This window comes from Lepidochelys kempii, chromosome 7 (assembly GCF_965140285.1).
Source record: "Lepidochelys kempii isolate rLepKem1 chromosome 7, rLepKem1.hap1, whole genome shotgun sequence".
Lineage (NCBI taxonomy): Eukaryota > Metazoa > Chordata > Testudines > Cheloniidae > Lepidochelys > Lepidochelys kempii.
Window position 1 is genome coordinate 23,114,711 of NC_136386.1, and position 20,343 is coordinate 23,135,053.

Here is a 20,343-nt window from a genome sequence, read left to right on the forward strand (position 1 = left end):
CAAAAGCAATATTAGGAACTGATCCATTGGGAAATTAGTAATGTCATCAGCAAAGCATGTGCCAAAGCTCTGAGTATGTTCCAATTAATTGAATACTTCATGTCTGTCACAAACCAGGGGTAGGAGGAGAATGTTGAGTGTAAACAGTTAAATGTGACATTTTATAATCCTGTTAAGTCAGTGATTACTGGAACATGTGCTTTATGGGCTGAGTCATTTTCCATGCTTTGGGTATACAAAAGCTTGTATTACTGGCACATTAGACATTACAGTAGTCCATCTACAGCTGATTTACAGTAACAAAAGTTTACATACTTTCACCTACTGCAACGTACATCCAGCTCGGCATTATTCCTTGGTCACAGCTATCTACCTAGCTAAGTCTCTAGCTACAGTAGACTTGTTCCCTTAAACATTTCCACCATTGCTAACACCACTTCAGCTTTACCTGTGGTCACAATGGTAGAAACACTAAATAAACAAGGAGCCAGTTTTCACTGGCATTTTAAGCACTGGTCTTGTAGATTGGGTTAGCCACAGTGAGTAAAACACCAGAAGCTGAATAGTGCAATGTCCACATTAGAGCTCCACTGGTAGAACTAAAGCTAGTGATAGCAATGATGGAGAAACAGCCCAGTGCAGACAACCCCTGAGTTGCAATTACTTAGGGCACATGCAAGCAAAGCTAAAGGCACGTTGGATGCATTTACTGCAGTATGGCTTTAAATAGAAAGGGAAATCAATACTCATTTACAGTATCTGGCAATCACTGAACCAAAACATACATGCACAGCTACAGCAAAGCAGAAATAACAACACTTATTGGAATGGCAAGCTGTTATTCTGCTGAGGGAATGCTGTGTCTTCTGTGCATTCTTTCATTAGCAACTGAGAAATACTGCCCATCTTGGCACATTTTAAAAACTGTAACAATGTCAGAAGCAAACAACCAAAATACTACGATTGTTAACTCAATGGCTGCTGGACTCTACTCAGCATTCCTTTTGGACTACCAGCAAACCAAGATGTCATAGTTAATATGTGGGATAGCACAGGGGAGTGTGCCTCACTCCAGGTTTGGAAGAGCCAAAGGATTGCCATTTCTGCCTCCAATGGTGTCGAACTGTCCAAGCCATGCCTGGCGAGCAGCACACTTTTCTCTGTCTGAAAATGATTTGGGGCTGGCAAGATGGTATGAAGTCTTAATGTTGCATTTCAATGTGATGCTGTTTTTATATGACATCACTACTCTTTGTGCCATGACTCTCCTTCCTGATGTAACAGCGAGTTTGTATCCCAAAGTGGTGATGCAAACGCCAAAAGGTGGGAAGCAGTAAAAGCAGAAACTGCAGTTTTTAAACAAATAAACATTCCCTAACCACTGCAGCAAGAACCTGAAGATGAAACTGGAGATAAACAAAAGTGAAACTCTTCATTGATTTCCATTGCCCTGTCTGGGAGAATGCAACCAGTAAACAACTAACATAAATAATAACAACTAGCTCCCATATGGTGCTTTTCATCCACAGAACTCTCAGTGCTTTACAAAAGAGGCAAGTCTGTTATTCCCATTTCAAAGCTGGATAAACTGAAGTACAAGAAGTGAAATGCCTTGCCCATGGTCACACAGCAGAGCAGTGGCAGAGCTGGAAATAAAATCTAGAGATGAAATCCTGGCCCCACTAAAGTCAATGGGAGTGTTGCTATTGGCTTCAATGGCACCAGGATTTCACTCTAGGTCATCTTAGTTCCAGTCCAATGCCTTGTCCACTGGGCCACAGCGAATGGCAAAATGTATTTTTATACGTCTTTCTGTTTTGGTAACCTACAGTGGTGTTAGTAATGTAAAAAGGGAAATGTACTTGTTTACAATAGAAGGTATTTTTAAGTTTATGGTGTCCCTTGCTAAAATCCCTTATAGTCAGCCTGAAGGATAGTTTAAATGTTGACCTACGGAATATCCCTTTAATGAAATGAGATTATAAAGGAAGCTCATAATAATACAGTGTTTTAATATTCCAAATATTATAAAATAGCTTTCGTGTCAGATTAAAAAAAAGGACAGCTTCACTACTAAGTCAGCTAGATGTTATCTCTAGAGGAGCTTAATTACTTACTGCTTCCTCATCACTTCTCACTCCTTCAGCCCAGCAAATTAAGCCACCACAGATCTGTGGAGTTTGACAGGTGAGTTTGAAACCTCACTGTAGTGGCATTGAATAACAAAGGTAAAAATGTTAAAAAAAGACCCATCTGTATAGCTGCAGAAAGCTGACAGACACCGCAAATTAAATCTTCTTTCTATTCTCAGATAGGACAGTCTTTTCCATCCACTTAGTCTCAAGCCTGAACAGGAAAGAGGGAGATAATACACAATAGCCTCTTGTTCAGCTCAGGTCAGTGAGTTTCCTGAAAAGAGAATACTACTCTTTCTTCCTTGTAAACTGCGTTGTTTGTTTACTGTACCTTCTCTTTATTTATCTGGCTGGTACAATCTATACACAATAATAGAGTACACAATTACTATATTGATTTATTCCTTATGAGTGTCTGAAGTCCTTAAAATTCTGTCGACCTTCTTGTTCTTCTTCCCTTATCTGATCACTACCTGGGCAACTTATTCCTAGGCTTCGTCTACAGTACCAACTTATGTCGGTATAACTATGTTGCTCAGGGTTAGGAATTTCCACACCCCATGAGCAATGCAGTTATACCGACCTAACTTCTGGTGTAGACAGCTCGACGGGAGGGCTTCTCCCATCATTTTGATAGCTACCACCTTCTGGGGAGGTGAATTAACTTTGCTGACAGGAAAAGCTCTCCCATTGACATAGACAGCATTTTCACTAAGCGCTACAGCGGTGCAGCTGCACTGCTGCAAATGTAGACAGGCCCCTAGTTGAAAGGTAGAGTACACACCTTGAATCACTGGGCAGACTTCAAGAATGTCCCCAGGACATCAGGAACAAGACACCTTCAGAGAATGCTGAGTAATATTTTCCCCTTCTTCTACAGAACCTTCACAGAATCATAGAATATCAGAGTTGGATGGGACCTCAGGAGGTCATCTAGTCCAACCCCCTGCTCAAAGCAGGACCAATCCCCAACTAAATCATCCCAGCCAGGGCTTTGTCAAGCCTGACCTTAAAAACCTCTAAGGAAGGAGATTCCACCACCTCTCTAGGTAACCCATTCCAGTGCTTCACCACCCTCCTTGTGAAAAAGCTTTTCCTAATATCCAACCTAAACCTTCCCTACTACAACTTGAGACCATTACTCCTTGTTCTGTCGTCTGGTACCACTGAGAACAGTCTAGATCCATTCTCTTTGGAACCCCCTTTCAGGTAGCTGAAAGCAGCTATCAAATCCCCCTCATTCTTCTCTTCTGCAGACTAAATAATCCCAGTTCCCGCAGCCTCTCCTCATAAATCATGTGCTCCAGCCCCCTAATCATTTTTGTTGCCCTCCGCTGGACTCCTTCCAATTTTTCCACATCCTTCTTGTAGTGTGGGGCCAAAACTGGACACAGTACTCCAGATGAGGCCTCACCAATGCCGAATAGAGGGGAACGATCACGTCCCTCAATCTGCTGGCACTGCTCCTACTTATACAGCCCAAAATGCCGTTAGCCTTCTTGGCAACAAGGACACACTGTTGACTCATATCCAGCTTCTCGTCCACCGTAACCCCTAGGTCCTTTTCTGCACAACTGCTGCCTAGCCACTCGGTCCCTAGTCTGGGGATTCTTCCATCCTAAGTGCAGGACTCTGCACTTGTCCTTGTTGAACCTCATCAGATTTCTTTTGGCCAAATCCTCTAATTTGTCTAGGTCCCTCTGTATCCTATCCCTACCCTCCAGCGTATCTACCACGCCTCCCAGTTTAGTGTCATCTGCAAACTTGCTGAGGGTGCAATCCTTCCGTCTAAGGACATCAGCTCACTTTACAAATAATTAATTTAACCTTACAACACCACTAAGGCTTATTACACCTATTTTATAGATGAGGAAACTAAGGTGCGGAGAGAGTAAGGGCCCAGTCCTGCAAACCATTGATCATGAAAGGTCCTTGCAAAAAATTTGCCCCAGAAATTAGCCCCAATATCAAACACTGTGTTAAGACACAGCCAATCACTGTTTTGACCGCATTATTTGTATGTTGACTGTTTTGTCTTTTCAGCTTCTGAGGCTTTGTTCCTTCATCATCTTTTTTTATGGTAGTGTCCAGAGACCCCAGTCACTATGCTAGTTGTTGTACAAATATGTATGAAGACAAGTCCCTGCTTGAAGAGCTAAAAACCTGGTTCCCCAGACTTACATTAAGTAAGGAGTCTCTTTGGTTTCAGTGGGAGTACTCATGCCGCATGGGACTACTTGGTCTAGAAGGGTCATAATACAATAAATGTTATTTTTGTGAGCAATACCAGCAACTTCTAACAATAATAATAACAGTTCCATTGATTTCACTGGGATGCCCTGCACCAATAAGGGAGTGCAGGATCAGGTGCTAAGGGACTGGGTGGTCGCACAGTAAGGCCCGCTGTAGAGCAGCTTTTGTACCATTATAACTGTGTCACTTGAGAGTGTGTGATTTTTTTACTGATATAGTTATATCAGTACAAGCCCGAATGTGGATGCAGTTATCCTGCTATAAAGGTGCCTTATTACCTTTCCTGTACAGGAATAAGCTATAATAGTATAAGCACATTTATACTGGTGTAACTGTGTCCACAGTGGGGGCGGGGGATTGTGCCATTTGCATACGGTATAGTTAAAGCATTGCAACTTTAGCACGTAGATAAGGCTTATGGATATGTTCTACATGGCAAAAAAAAAAAATGTAGTCTTAAATTGGGTTAGCTAACCCATGCTAAAATAGCAGTGAAGACACAGCAATTTGGCTATGCAGCTTGAGATCAACCCCAGGCTGCTATAAGCTTAAGCTTGAACTCAGGCCGATAACCCCAGTAACCACATCTTCACTACTAGTTCAGCCCAAGTTAAGAACACACCTTTTTTTTTTTTTGGCAGTGTAGACATACCCTCAGAGTCAAAGCCTACTCCCACACTAGTAATCCCTGTAATGTGAAATGCACTATTTGCATGAGTGCGGGGAGAAAGATTTAACCTAAGTCAGTGACAGAACCAGGAACAGAACTCAAGTCTCCTGAATCCGTGTCCTGCAAATCAACTACACAATCATCCTTCTTCCCTTCTCATCCTTCCTCCCCTATCAATCTTCACATGGCTGGGGAGCACGAGCCCAAGAATGTGTCAGGCTGGAGGCACCTGGATAGCTCAGATAATTCTGCTGTCATTTCAATTGCCTAAGGGCCAGCTTGGAATCCCATATCTATGGGATTCATCGTGGGGCGCTCCTAAAAGCAGCTCCTGCTCTCATACAGGTATCCACAGTGGTACACTGCTTTCATTTTGCATTCAAGAGTGTTGCACACCTGGGCTCAGAAACTGACCCTACTGGTGCAGGTGTCCCAAAGACACAGGCAGGATAATAATAGCTGCTATTCATGAAGCAGCTTGTTTGCCTTTTTTCTTGGGTCCCATTGCAAAACAAAGACAGATTTGTTTATGTGGAATATTCTTGTGGTAACTGGTAAAAAAATCATCCTACTAATGAAGGCTGTTGGAAACATCTACAGCAAGAACAGAAGCAGCCCTTCTGGCTGTCAAAGGGTCCCTCATATTTGAAGCTGGTTATTTTCCCTTGGAAATGAAAAAAGAAAAAAATAACCATAAAAGGATGTTCCATTTCCAGTTAAGATAATTCATCACGGTGCAAAGAAAGCATTAGCACTAAGGAGAAACATAAATGATTGCAATATAGAAGAGGGAGTATTTAGAAATGCAGGCAACAACACACTATAGTACATAATGACAGGTTTCAGAGTAGCAGCCGTGTTAGTCTGTATTCGCAAAAAAGAAAAGGAAGACTTGTGGCACCTTAGAGACTAACCAATTTATTTGAGCATAAGCTTTCGTTGGAATGCATCCGATGAAGTGAGCTGTAGTTCACGAAAGCTGATGCTTAAATAATTTTGTTAGTCTCTAAGGTGCCACAAGTACTCCTTTTCTTTTTATAGTACATAAAGCGCTGAGTATTGATTTGACAGTGTTAATCTTTAAGCAAAAATATGTTACTTCCTCTATGTGCTGCAGATGATGTATGACAGTGGTTTTCAGCTGTTTTTCATTTGTGGGCCCATACAAATTTCAAATGGAGGTGTGGACCTCATTGGAAATCTTTGCTATAGTCTGCAGAACCCCAGGGGTCCGCAGACCACAGGCTGAAAACCACTGATGTACAGTAAAGTGAGCTGAGTTCATCTCAGGTGCAACTGTATTGACATCTGTCAGCTTACACCAGGGATGAATTTGGCCCTCACATACTTCAGCTTAGTAAAGTTTCTCCCACCTCATCTGTAGAAACAAAACCCTTCCCCAAAGTGAATGACGGGAATTAGCTTCTTTGAAAAGTGACCAGTTTGGACGTCTTTAGCAGTCAGGCCACCACCTCCTTTAAGAAGCAAAGAACAAAACAAAGGTGCCTAGTTGGTTTTTACCTGACTTCTAAGAACAAACTCTGCCATTGTAAAAATGAGGAATCTGTTTGTACATGAGGCCCCTTAGGTTTTTCTCCCAGATGTGGGAGACCCTGGCTATGCCTAGTTAGCTACACTGAGTGGCTTACATTGAGGCCCTGCTTTTTAGTCTTAGCAAGGCAGACCCCGCCCTTTGCAGGCCTTCTTATGTCCCTTCCAGTGGGGGATCAAAAGGAAAATAAATATTCCAACACACCAGAGTATAACTTCTTCCTCAAAGGGGAAAAGGTCAGCAGTACCTTCTGACTTCAGAACTGTCTGCGTAGCAGTTTTCTAGGAGCCCTTCTGGCCAGATAGGTGAATCCTGCTCCCTGTCACAGACTGTACCCTGGGAGTTTGCGGCATTCCCTGTAGGGCTCTGGGTGGCAATCTCCTGGATCGGAGCTCCCCCTGTGGCTTCAGGTGTTGCTCCTCCCATTGCCTACTCAGGGAGATCTCTCCCCAGCCTAGATGACTTGCAGTCTCCTCCTTTTTAAAGGTCTGCTCCCTACTGTAAGTGATTGACAGGGCTGGAGAGGCAGGACTATTGCCCCCGCAACCCCCCAGCCTTTCTGGCGCCTGCCTCATTAGCATGGCGAGGCACCCTGTCACATACCCTCCCCCCAAAAACGACACAGGTGTGTTGCCTTCTCGGGTGGGTTTGCCTTCCTTGTGCATTGTAGCGTCCGTGCTCCGAGAAAAGAAACTGGCATTACTAGAACTGTGCCTGGCTGACGAGGCACCTGGAACTGGTACGGTTGTAGAGGTTCCAATGTATGATTCTCATGATTCTTCCTTCGAGAAGTCTGGGTTGAAGAGCGCGGGATCATGACCAACGTCTCTTTCAACATTTTAAAGGTTGCATCACAATTTTCTAACAACTGCACTTTCTGTGGTTTCTTGTCTCTTGTCACGGATGTATGTGGGGCTGCAACGGTGGCAAAATTAGGGACAAAGCATCTGGAGTATCCAGCCAACCCTGAAAATTGTCTAACTTGCTTTTTAGGTGTGGGTATCGAGTAGTTGGTCAAAGCCTGCACCCTGTCCACAAGTGTGTGTGCCTCCCACCGTACAGCCCAGGTACCTGGTTATTTTATTTCCAGATTTGCTCTTAACCGGATTAGTGATCAGGCAATCTACTGCAGTGCTGGAGTAACATGGTGGAGGTCTGGGCTATATATGACTACGTCGTCCAAATAAGCTGCAGCTTACCGCCAGGGCTGTCCCTAGCTATTTTGGTGCCCTACACAGCCCCCCGGGAGGGGCTGTGTGGGGCCCCAGGCCTCCAAGAGTGGGAGCAGGGGGGGCTGGCCCCAGGCCTCCGTGAGGGGGAGGGAGGGAGGGAGCTGGCCACTTCCTGCGGGAAGTGCAGTGACTTGGCCCCAGCCTGCTCTGCTCCCCTGGCTCCCAGCCACACCACCGGCGAGTGCTGGGGGGCGGTTCCCCTCTCCCCCGAAGCCTGGGAGCCAGGGGAGCGGAGCAGCCTGGGCCGGGTCACTCAACTTCCCACAGGAAGTGGTCAGCCCCGTACCACATGGAGGCCTGGGGCCCTACACAGCCCCCCCAGCTCCCGCCCACAGAGGCCTGGGGCTCCAGGCTGCTCTGCTCCCCTGGCTCCCAGGCTTGGGGGGAGGGGGTACCCGCCCCCCAGCACTCACCGGCGGCGCGGCTGGGAGCCAGGGGAGCGGAGCAGGCTGGGGCCAGGTCGCTCTACTTATCGGTGAGTGCAGGCCTGACCACTTCTGGAGTCCTCAGAGGAGTGGGGGCAGGGCTGGGCCAGAGCAGGGGCGGGAAGAGGCGGGGCTGGTGAAGAACAGGGGCCAGGGCCGGGGCTGGGGCCTAGGGAAGAGCCGGAGCAGCACGCAGCTGCACAGGGCACCATGAAATTTGGTGTCCTGGTGCCCTACGCAGCTGTGTGCTTTGAGTATGGGTAAGGATGGTCCTGCTTATCGCCCATGTGGAAGGAGCATCTGATCCATTAACCTCCGAAAGGTCGCCTCCACCCCATACAGCTCAAACAGCATCATTAGAAAATTGTACAGTAAAGGGCATGGCGAACACAGTGCAAATTTGGAAATAACCAGTACATGATTGAAAAGGCTGGAGAGGCCGGGCTATCACCACACAAGAAGCTTTCCCTGCACCTTCCTCATCAGTGTGGGGGTCCATCAGGGTGGATTTGATTTAAATCATGATTTAAATCACTAGTCAGGAAGACTTGATTTAATCATGGTTTTCTACATAAAAGTACATTCTTGTTGGTTGTTATAACCTTAATACATATTCTTCACAACTCTGAGATAGATGTAGGTTTCATTTTTAGAAGGTGTATATACTATACATTTTTAAAGTGATTTATTTTGAAAACTTAGTTTTACAGCTATATCAGAAAATCAATTATTGTTTGGTTATTTCATTGACCAAAGGTAATTGAAGCAGATATTTATGAAGTCATTGGGAGGTGAACTATCTCCAATTCAACAGGTTAATCATTAATATTTGGAGGATTTTCTTGCCATGCTGTATTAGGAGGAGAACATCACCAGACAGACATGTAAATGGTTTTATTTAACTAAAACAACAACGTTCTGTATTCTGGATTTTTTTCTTCAACAGCAAACACAGAATATTTTAACAAAACAAGCATACGAATTTTTGAATTTAAACATTCAAGTTTTTTAAAATCAGGTTTCTTTTTGTTAAAATTGTTCTTTTAAAAAATATTTCATTTAACTATTTTAGTTAAAAACAAACCTTTTTTAAAAAAACCACAACCATTTTTGCTGTTAACAAGCATGTTATCTCTGGAGACACAAATCCACAGTTTGAGAATTGCAAAACTAAGCATCTCTGATGGTATCTTCTAGACTGAGCACTGAGTCCCATTGGGTAGATAGAAAGATTAACCTAAATAATCTATACAGAAGTCCCTAGAACCCCATAAAATTGGGTGCCTAATCCATGAACTATTGGAACTCATTTACAAAACTTTTCTTAAATTTACATGAATACATTGTCTCATACTATAGAATTAGAATTTATAATCCCTATTCCATGTTGAGATATCTTTGAGCTATAATGTATCTTAATTAAAACTATCTTTAGATAGATTTTTTTTCCTCAAAAAGCATTTTATCAAAAAAATCCGACTTAAATAAAAAAAATCTGATTAAAAAAATAATTGATTTTTATGCACCCTCGGGGTGTATACACCCTGTCACATTCTTCCTTTTATTTTTCCCCCCCCTCTGGTTAGTTGCTTATTTATTCATTTTGTAAGTGCCTGAAAGTTTCATTAAACCGTATTACTTGGCCTTGCTGTGAGCTGTGTTGTTTCTCTGGACATGCTATAGAAATTCTGGTAATGAACTGCCAAAATCAGCAAGCAATATGTAATGATTTAAGGCTCCATTCAAAATAAAACCTGCTTGGATTTCTACACCACAGGGGCAAGGCCCAAGAGGGAGAGGGATTTATTTTTAACATTCGGTTGGTCCTTTGGTGCTGTTAAACTGGAAAGAATTAAAGGGATTTTACAAAGGATAAAGGCTCTAGAAACATTAAATGCAAAAATAGTTTTGTTGTATTTCTAAAATGTTATTTTTAATAGTAATTTAACTCTTTTCAGCTGTAGATTGGAAGGCACTTCACAAAGGTGGATAAGCTTCATGCGGGCCATATAAGCAACTAGATAGCTAGACAGATTATTATTTCCATTCTACTGATGTGGAAGCTGAGGCCAGGTCTACACTAAAAAGTTAAGTGGACCCAGCTACATCACTGCAGGGTGTGAAAAATGCACACTCCTGAGTTAGATAGTTAAGCTGACCTAACCCCGGGTGCAGGCAGCACTAAGTCGACAGAAGAATTCTTCCATCCACCTAGCTTCTGCCTCTCAGGCAGCTGGATTACCTACAGTGACGGAGGAACCTCTCCCATGTAATGAGAGTTTATGTTGAAACATGACAGCGGTGCAGCTACAGCCGTTTAAATGTAGACATAGCCTGAGGCATTGAGAAGTACAAGATCCACATTTGCAAAAGTGTCCTCTGACATTGGGTGTCTCAGGCTTGGGGTGCCTGACCTGACAAGCACAGGAGTTGATTTTTTTAGACGTGCTGAGCACACTTACCTCCATCTGAAGTCGATGGGAACTATAGGCACTCTGAAAGCCCAAATTGTCTCAAGTTTGTCCACACTAACATGATGGCGTCCAAAACCTGTGGCTCAGTGGTGGGCAACCTGCAGCCCACGGGCCGCATGTGGCCCATCAGGGTAATCTGGTTGTGGGCCGCGAGACATTTTGCTGACGTTGACTGTCCGCAGGCACAGCCCCCGGCAGCTCCTGGTGGCTGCGGTTGCCCACCTCTGCTGTGGATGCTTTTCAAAGTGTCAGCTTATAGGACTAGCTCAAGCCCACGCATCTGTGAATGCTGGGCACAGAACATGGGTTTCTTAACTCCTTGCCTTCATTTCTATTCAAACAGCCAGTCGGGGACTTAATGCTATGGTTTTTTTTACTGTAAGCACTACTTTTTAACTAAGGCTTTGTCTACACTAGTGGTGTAAGTCAATCTGAGTTACGCTGCTTAAGCTACGTAAATTACGGTGTCTGTGCTGCGCTATGTCTACGGGAGACGCTCTCCCATTGACACAGCTTCGGTCTCTCACTGAGATGGATTAATTAAGTCTACGGGAGAGTGCTCTCCCCTTGACTTACTGTGTCTGCACCAGACCTGCTAAATCGACGCCCGCTGCAACAATCGCAGCAGTGCCGATTTAGCCCATAGCGTAGACAAGGCCTAAGATAGGATTCCCTTAGTTGCACGATGTCCTGCGTGTAGGCAGAAGTGAATGTGTCCTGGTATTAATGACTAGCTGATACTCCAAACACTGCTGAACTGTCCTGAACGTGCTCTGCCACAGTGCAGTTATAGCTTTCAATGCGCTGGTTAGCACCTGATGCAAAAGAGTTAACCATTGTCATGCTATACAAGATATGCCTATTGCATCACTATGATGAATGATTTCAGAGTAGCAGCCGTGTTAGTCTGTATTCGCAAAAAAGAAAAGGAGTACTTGTGGCACCTTAGAGACTAACCAATTTATTTGAGCATAAGCTTTCGTTGGAATGCATCCGATGAAATGAGCTGTAGCTCACGAAAGCTTATGCTCAAATAAATTGGTTAGTCTCTAAGGTGCCACAAGTCCTCCTTTTCTTTTTATGATGAATGAGTCAGTCATTGGATTCCACACTAGCATGTCCCTACCCTTTCCCCCGTATTTCCTTAGGTGTTAATTTGGCCTCTGAATTACACTTTCAATGCAAAAGCTTCATTTACAATAAAACAGGTTCAACAAGTTGAACAACTTACAGGTGTTACCCAAATGCACCTGCCTTGCTGTCTGCAAAGAAGGCTGAGTAGAACAAAACACCCACTCCAAGGCTCCCACATTGGGAATAACATCCCACCCTAAAGGAGTGAGAGGAAAAGACCACCACCTCCCTTCCCTAGCCCTATTTTTATCTAATCTATCTATCCCATACCCATCACTGTGGCACCAGAGTGCCTTTGCTTCATATGAGGTAACTCCCTAAATCTTTCTTCTCAACAAAACAACAGCCAGAAATCCTGGCTGAGGATCTCTCAGTGGGGATGGGGGTTCACTCTCTATATCCTTGGCCTTTGTGGTTCCCTACATTCATTTGTACCAAAGATTCCCTGTGCACAAGTATGGGCCAAGGGGATCTGTGGATGCTCAGCGCCATACAGGACCAGGCCTTATATATTTCTATCCACAAAGCAAGAGATCCTATAAACGCCCCATTTTCCTGACAAATCATTTGACACAAAGCTGCAGCCCTTTAGTCCACTGCAGCTGTTACCCATCTTAACATGCCTATTTCCTAGGAGTAAAAGATGGGCACTTTGGAAGGAGTAGTAGCTGTCACCTGACCCTGTTCTCAGGGGTATTTAGCCATATTTAGAGCATGGCCCCAGGCTAGTGGATTTAATTTTATTTTACCTTTGGCAAATTTCCTGTTTCTTTCCCCTAGGAAGGGGCCAAGGGTAATACATTCTCTACCAGTGGAACGCAAGTCAACGCTAACCTTTGGACACCTGCAGCTATCTAAAGCCCTTAGCTGGGATTTGATCAATGAAAGGTCCTGTTTGAGCATTACAGCAGCACATGTTAATATTAAGGTTCCCAAAGCAAGTCAGCAGTTGAATAACACTGCATTTATTGTAGCTAAAATAATAATTGCAATAGTTGCCCTCATCAATATTTGAAACAGAATGCATTCATAACGGGCCTGTAAACCTTCCCTGTGGTCTCCTGATCTCATTTTCATTGAATGTTTAAAGTTGGATGAAAGTGACTGAGCTTCAGCATATAAAAGAGAAAAACTCTTGGATACTTTTGAAGAGAGAGATAAATGTATTTTCTGTTGTTCTTTCGATCTAAACATTTCAAGAGCATTCATGACTGTAGGATCTAGGTACTAAATTGTTATTCAGTTACTTACACACTCTCTCATACAACAAAGCAAAGCTAAAAATAAACATCCCCCCCACACACACGTAAGAACCACTTGTAAATGAGCAGCACTGATCCTGTTTACTTTGTTGTCACAAAACTAGGGCAACCTCACTCTCAATTAACTGCTTGGTGTGCAGAGCCCTGAAAAGATGAGCTAGTGTGAGGAATTAAACACCAAGTTTTAACTTCTACTTCATCATCCTTTCATTTCTTGATCAAAGACTCATCTGCTCCCCACTAATTTTCTAAGAAATTAAACATGAAAAGAGAATGCAGTTCCACAACTGAGTGAAGAACACTGTGGGCAGTTAATGATTAATTAGCATTATAATACGTGACAGGCTGGTTTCACAGAAGAAGCTTGTTTTGCTACTGAATTTGTTCTGTAGAGGAAATCTTGAGGCTGGTGCCAGAACTATATACAAACCAATGCCAAAAAGTTTCCTTCTGGTTTTTGGAAGACACACTGGGGTTAGAAATAACTGCTTGAGTTGCTGCCTGGACCAGGTAATTATAAGCTAAGACAGTTGTGCTATAGCTTGATCCTAAAACTGTTGACATGAATGGGACTGACTTTAATGGGCTTTGGATCAGGCCCCAAAAGTTCACCTGTCCGGTGATAGGATAACAGTGGATGTTGCTTCAAGGACAGCAAACTGGGTTTTCCCACATGTGCACTTCAGGAGTACTTGTGTCATCCACATAACTCCTGTCTGGCTTGGTAATGGTTATGGGAGCTGAAGCAGAAGGCTAGGTAACCTCAGCCACATTTCTACTACTCAGCAAGACCCACTGATTGATCCTGAAACAGACACGTGACAAAGGATTTGGACAGCTGGGGCAGAAAAGTTTAACTTCCCACTATTCCTTGGGCAGCCATTTCCCACAAATCTTTATCCCTGCAATGTAAAAATAAACAGAGCTTATCCCGTTTGACTGCAGAAAAGACAAACAATAGGAGAACAGATGCATTTTCATATGTAGCGATGTGTATAGCTAGTGCTAGCATTCATACACATGAAGCCAGCATCTTATAACTGTGACTGGCAGGTAGAAGTGAGACCATAAATAAGTAGAGAAATACACAGGCAATTTTCTACCACACTACCAAATTCATGCTTTTTAAAAGCACATAACCTAACTCAGAAGCCATTACAGTAAAGGACTATGAATAAATAAGAGATTACTTAAATTTCTTTATCTGATTATTTGTCCACGTTCCATCACTGAGTTCAGCTTTGAAACCACAGCCAATTTAAAGTGGAAGATCCATCCAAGTAATTTTCCAACTCTAAATTTAGTAAGAAGTAAATTACATATAGTGTGTAAAAACCTGTCATTGCACTGGGATTTATAGCACCACTATTACAGCTGAATGAGACCTCTAATGTTTGATTTAACACTAAAAATAATGACAAAGGCTGGGCAACGAAAGCCTGTGTATGTCACACATCTCTGAAAGTTGGGGATATCTGTTTAAAAATATCTCTATTGCTGTAATGCATCATATGGATGATATTTCCAAGGCGACTGAAATGTCACCCTGTTCAACTGAGCATGAAATGAAAGTAAATACAAATCTCGCAAAACATTACTCAAGTAAGTAGTCCTCATTTATGCAAGTAGTAAAGCCTGCTCGGGAGACTGAGGAGTTATAGGATCTAATCTTTACATTGGAAGCGCTCTGGGGCAGGGATATGCCTTTTTATTGGTTCTGTAAAGCACCACGAACACCTATGATGCTGTATAATCTATAAATAATTATAAAGTTACATTAATGGAGGCTTATTTATTGAGAACAAATGCATCATTTGAAAGTGCTCACCTTGGAGTTGTGGCTGGTTTCCAATATCTGCAGAAAAGATATTGTCCATCTGTATTGACCATATGAGGAAGGTCCTGATAAGGGATATTCTGAGGACTCCGTCTTGGGGAATTTTCCTCGGGCATTCTAGAAGACTGACCTATAAGGTGTTGGAAGAAACAGGACATACTTTAAAGAGGAACAGGAGAGATATTGGCAGAAGGGTTTACTAAGTACACACATTCAAGAAAGTCAATAAGGCAACTGACACTGATGGAAATGTTTCTCCCACCCCACCAAAGATCCACAAAACGGTCCTCAATCTCATCCGCTTCTTGCAACTCCTCTGAGACTGAAGACCCACTTTTCTTTTCTTTTCTTTTTTTTTTAGAGCAAATGATCACATTAGGAGAGAGAGGGGAGATAACAACCCAACCACACTGCTTCCTTACTGCTTTTTTCCCCTTCTCCCATCTGTGTTTATTTTACATCGCTTTGGGAAACGGCTTTTAAAAAGCATATTGAGCTGCAATCAAGTGCAAATTGTAAAGCACCGCTATGGATACAAGGAGACAGCTGCATAAAAGATTCATCTCTGTTAACATCTCCAAAGAACGGCGAAGGGTGCGCAGTAATGAGGTGCCTGGTGGCACTGTGTGGTTATTATGCTCTTTTCTGACATCTGAAAAGGAAAACATATAGGAGGATTCGCAGCAAACCTGTTTTCATCCTGTGCAAGGGTTTGCATCCCAGAGAGACGCCGGCATTGCAAGTCAAATACAAGCATATAGAGCCTTTTGCATAACGCCGCTAAGATACATTAACACCCAGCCAAACATTCAGCGCCCCCAGCCCCAGATCAATTCCTTTCTGTTGCAAAAAAAGGGCAACACAGATCTCTTCCCCTTGCAAGCTTCTGTGCTGGCTGCGATCCGCTCCCCCAAGCTCCTTGTTCCAATCTCTCTTTAGGGAAACTCGCCTGTAATTCATCACTTCTTGTTCATTTCATCACTTTTCTTAAACAAATCGCATGTGTGGGCTGAGGTGGTGGTGGGAGGGGAGGTGGTGGGGAAGGGAAGGCTGCAGTCCACTTTCCAGAAGCTGCTGCACACACATCAAAGGCACCTTGAGCACAGGCAGCTGTGTGGCACTGGGAGACTTGTGGAGAAAGTTACTGTTGCTGCAGGTTGCTTGCAAACTTTACTTCCTTCCTGTCACTTGCTGTGAAGGGGCATGGGGCGGAGGGGGGGGCAGGGAGAGAAAGTGGGGCTCTCCCCTCGGCTCCCCGCTGCAAAGTCATCTCGAGTGAAACAACACAACTTCCCCAGCTGCTTCTCTCTAGTAGCGAGACCGGGCAGAGGCAGAACCCAAGAGACCTGTCATCTGCCCCAACGCCAACCAGAGCCAAGGCAAAAAAAAAAAATAATAAAAAAAAAAAATCCCCCTGGGTTTCAAATGCAACAGACACCCCCGGCTTCCAAGGCGGCCAGGATTCGTGGCACGCTCCGGGCTGCCGGCACGTGAAGGGCGAGGGAGCGGCGTGGAGGGACCTTACCCGGGGCGGAACGGCGCGGCGTGCTCGCAGCTGCCCCTGCACGCCGTGGCCCCGGGAGCGGCGGGCGGGCGGGCTCCGCGCCGGCGCCCCGCTGCCTTCGCACATCCGCGGCGGTTCCGCCGGCGAGTTAATCCGAGAGCGAGAGCGGAGCCGAGCAAAGCCCTGCGGGCAGCGGCCCAGGAGGGCAGGCGCGCGGGGGCCAGCTCCAGCGGGAGGAGGGTGGAGCCGCCGCAGCGGCAGGAGCCGGCGGGGCACGGCGAGGCTCCTGGCTCGGGGCAGGTCGCTCTGCCCGCTGCACGTGTGGCCAGGCCGGGACCCGCAGCAGCCCGGCCCCAGGGTCCAAACGGGGACCCCGACCCAGGTCCTCAGCTCAGGATCTCCCCGAGGGCGCAAGCAGGGCTCTGAGTCCTGTCGTTGGTCCAGACGGCAGGGCAGCCGGTGTCTCCTCCAGCGAGGCGTTCACTCAATAATAAATCAATAATAACGAGCCTCATTTCTAGGCAAGCCCGGGGAAACCCCCTGGAAGAGGCGATCCCCGCGCACGGTGGATTGCTCGCCTCCCTGGTCTCAGGTGGCACAAATGGCCAAGCATCACGCCACGGTCTCCCTCTTCAGAATAAGAGCATCCTAGCAGCAACTGGCCCAGGAGCAAATCCCGTGGGGAAGCTTTTCAGACCAGTTAGCCAGGTCCTCCATTACTGCTAGCCGAGAATCGGGCTCCGTAGCTAGAAATGGGGGCTCTAATACCAGAGCTATGGGTTTGGCTTGGACAGGCAGACAGACGTTAGGTGCACTGGAAACTTGAAAGAGCTACAATCTGGAGAGAAATGAGAGAATGAATCTAATGCCCTTTTACATTTCCCCAGCTTTGATCCCATCCCCGTGGTTCTGGTTCTAGTCAGGTCCCAAACTAGAAGCAGCCCAGTTTGTTGTGCTGGTTCAGATGTGCAGTTGCTCTTGTGAGATTTCTATCATTTGGGGCCGAACGCCCCCAACACTTTCGGAGCCACTCAGTCCAAACCCAAAAGCCTGAATATTGCCCAGAGTCCAGATCAGTATCCCAACACCACCTGGTTGGCTCATCTGTAATTATAACCTGCTTTATGGTACATAACAAATGCTTAGGGAAACTGTCAAAACTAATTTCTCTTGAGTGAAAATCATCTCCTGGGTTTAAAGGCAAATGTCCAGGTACTGAATTTAAGAGCTTGATCCTTCAGTTCTAATGCTAGCAAAACTCCCTACTTAGCATTTATCAAGTACTTTGTGTATTGCCTACCTCAAGAGTGCAGAGTCAGGCCTTTTATGCTTCATCATTTAAGCTTTAATTTCTGGATGCCTAAGGATGTCCAAGAGCTTCCTGGCATCTTAAGAAAAAGCAGCTATAAAAATACATTTTAAAAACTAGGCAACATGCCCAAATAAATCCCAAACTGGGAACAAAGGCTGAGGAAATGAAAGAAAAATATAATCAACGACTAGTACAGAAATCTCTCAGCCAAAACATATACATATTAAAGAGGAAATCAAAAGCACATTTTTATCTTATTGTCATTTATATTAAACCCCTTCAAGGAGTTTGTTCATTACAAACAGCAAAGGCAAAATTATATAATTCCAGAAATGCTAATGTATGGAAATCCATCCAGGGACATTTATAATGAGCAGGATTCAGGATTCCAGGTGAGGCGGGGGCCTTCTCAGAGCCTGAGAACAGTATGTTCAAATAGCATATGATTTCTTAGCTCAACTACTCTACAAGTGTTGCTGTGTGTTGTTAAGCAGCTGTTGCATTTCACTTCACTGGTGGGTGAACCAATTTTATGTATATAAAACACTTTGTGATCCTTTGGGTTACAAGGTGCATTAAGTGTAAATTATTATTATATATACGGCTACCATCTGATCAGTTGACATTTAGTTCAACAACACTATGGGCCCAATCCTACATTCCCTGCATGCTCCCAAATTCCCACTACTTCACTGGGAACTCTGGGTGTGCCAGGAATGTAGGATCAGGCCCTCCGGGGGCATTTGGGGATAATTCCCTTTTGCAGACACACCTTCTGTCTTGTGATGTAACTGTAGAAATTAAAAGAAGCATCTGACTGTCTGTCTGATATTCCTCATGACTTCTGAGTCCTAAATAAGAAAATTATTCCTGGGAAAATTGGATGGATTGGGAGTGAGGGATCCACCTGTTTGCGATCAACACAACATGTAAGGGTCCAGCTCAGCAATTATTGCAGGCTAGTCTCCAGTGAGAAAACAAAGGGAGCTGTGAGAGTGCCGTGATTGCCAGATGGTAACATCGTTTGCTTTCTCTAGTCTAAGGAGTGAGGCATAATTTGGAAATATATAAATATATATAATCAAATTCCTCATAAAAATAGAACTAGGCTCGTTTATATCTTTACACTAACTTGATAACAGCTCGGATTTACGAGGTGCATCCAGAAAAGTTGTTTAGTGTAAGAAGGGTCAAACCCTGCTTGCTATCAGGAAGTAAGCAGTCCCATTGACTCCAGTTTTACATATGTGAGTACACAGAGACAGATTTGGCCTAAAATAGGGCAAATGACAGAAAAAGAATCCAGCACTGGAGAGAGAAAAACATCACATATAAATGAGGAATGGATAATGGGGGGGAGGAGACGGAAGGTCTGAAAGACATTAGCAGGAGGGAGAGCAGGATAATGGAGGAAGGGAGGCATGGAGGGCAGGGAAAGTGACACTGTGGCAGAGATGGGCATAAGTTTCTCTTTGCCATTAGACTTCCAGTCACAGAATGACTTTTTAATGGATTATTTCCTTTTAGCATGCGCAGGTAAAGAGATTTTATAAGATCCTTCTGTTCCAGTTGACTGTCATATCCTTGTTAATTGCAAAAGAGTAGTCTGATTTGCAAAGTGGATTTAATTGGAGATTTTGCTAAACCATTTGCAATTCGCTGAATAGGATCATAAAACAGCCAGCTTCACTGATGATGATTGATGAAAATTGGATCTCGGGAAGCAGAATTAGAACATAACTAAGAAATATCTGGATATGAAAGAATTAACTATAAAGATGAGATATGCCATAGGTTACAATACACAGAGAGCAGATGGAAAGAGCAACAGAAAATGTAAGCCAAGAGAGCACATGGGGAACAAGAAGACGATGAAGAAAAATTAAAATGCAAGAGAAAAGCAAAGAAGACAAAGTAGCAACTGCAAACAATTTGCAATAATTGTTTTAGTTTTGCCACTCTCTTTGGCCAATTCTTTATTCCTCCCTATCCAGAGTTTAGTCACCAGGCTTTACTTCTTTTGTGCTTTCTCCTTTAGCTTGCCTCTTGGTATTACAGGATAAGAAAGACATGTACAGAGAGAGGCAAGGGGATTGAGATGAGCTGCTTTTCTTTGACCCTAATATATGTATATTAACTCCTTGCCATATTCATTAAAAACATAGGGTTGGTGCCATACACACTGGGTTGAGAAAAAATAAATAGATTATAATCTCCCTGTTGATCAAGTTCATACTTAATGATGGCCTCAAAGACTAGCTCTGCATTGGCCTGCTGTCCTTTGGGCCCATGCACCAATTCAAAGTTAGTTTTACTTTAGAAGGAGGGTTTAGAGCAAAGACCTGAGACCCAGAAAACCTATTTCCAGACTCTTCCATTGACTTGCTGACCGAGTTTAGGCAAGTCACTTTCTCTGTGTTTCTCTGTCTGTGTTCCAATGGGAATAATAATACTTAATCTTTAAAGCACTTTAAGACCCTGGATATGAGTGCAAAGTAATCTCATTATGTGAAAGAAAATGATTAATGTTCATAAGAGTCCCTACTTATTTGC

At 44.0% G+C, this 20,343-nt stretch overlaps 1 protein-coding gene across 4 annotated transcripts in view; it reads right to left on the bottom strand.

The window, feature by feature from the left end:
- The window catches only part of MGLL (monoglyceride lipase), an 86,803-nt gene extending 70,186 nt beyond the window's left edge, over positions 1 to 16,617 (bottom strand). The window contains exons 1-2 of one of the 4 annotated variants that reach the window (XM_073351375.2): positions 16,500 to 16,617; positions 14,966 to 15,104 (exon numbers count right to left, since the gene is read on the bottom strand). In XM_073351375.2, the coding sequence (XP_073207476.1) occupies positions 14,966 to 15,090 (125 nt within the window). In that variant the 5' untranslated portion in view covers positions 15,091 to 15,104; positions 16,500 to 16,617. The other 3 variants (XM_073351373.2, XM_073351372.2, XM_073351374.2) reach the window with 3 other exon arrangements.
- Positions 16,618 to 20,343: the final 3,726 nt, after the last annotated feature.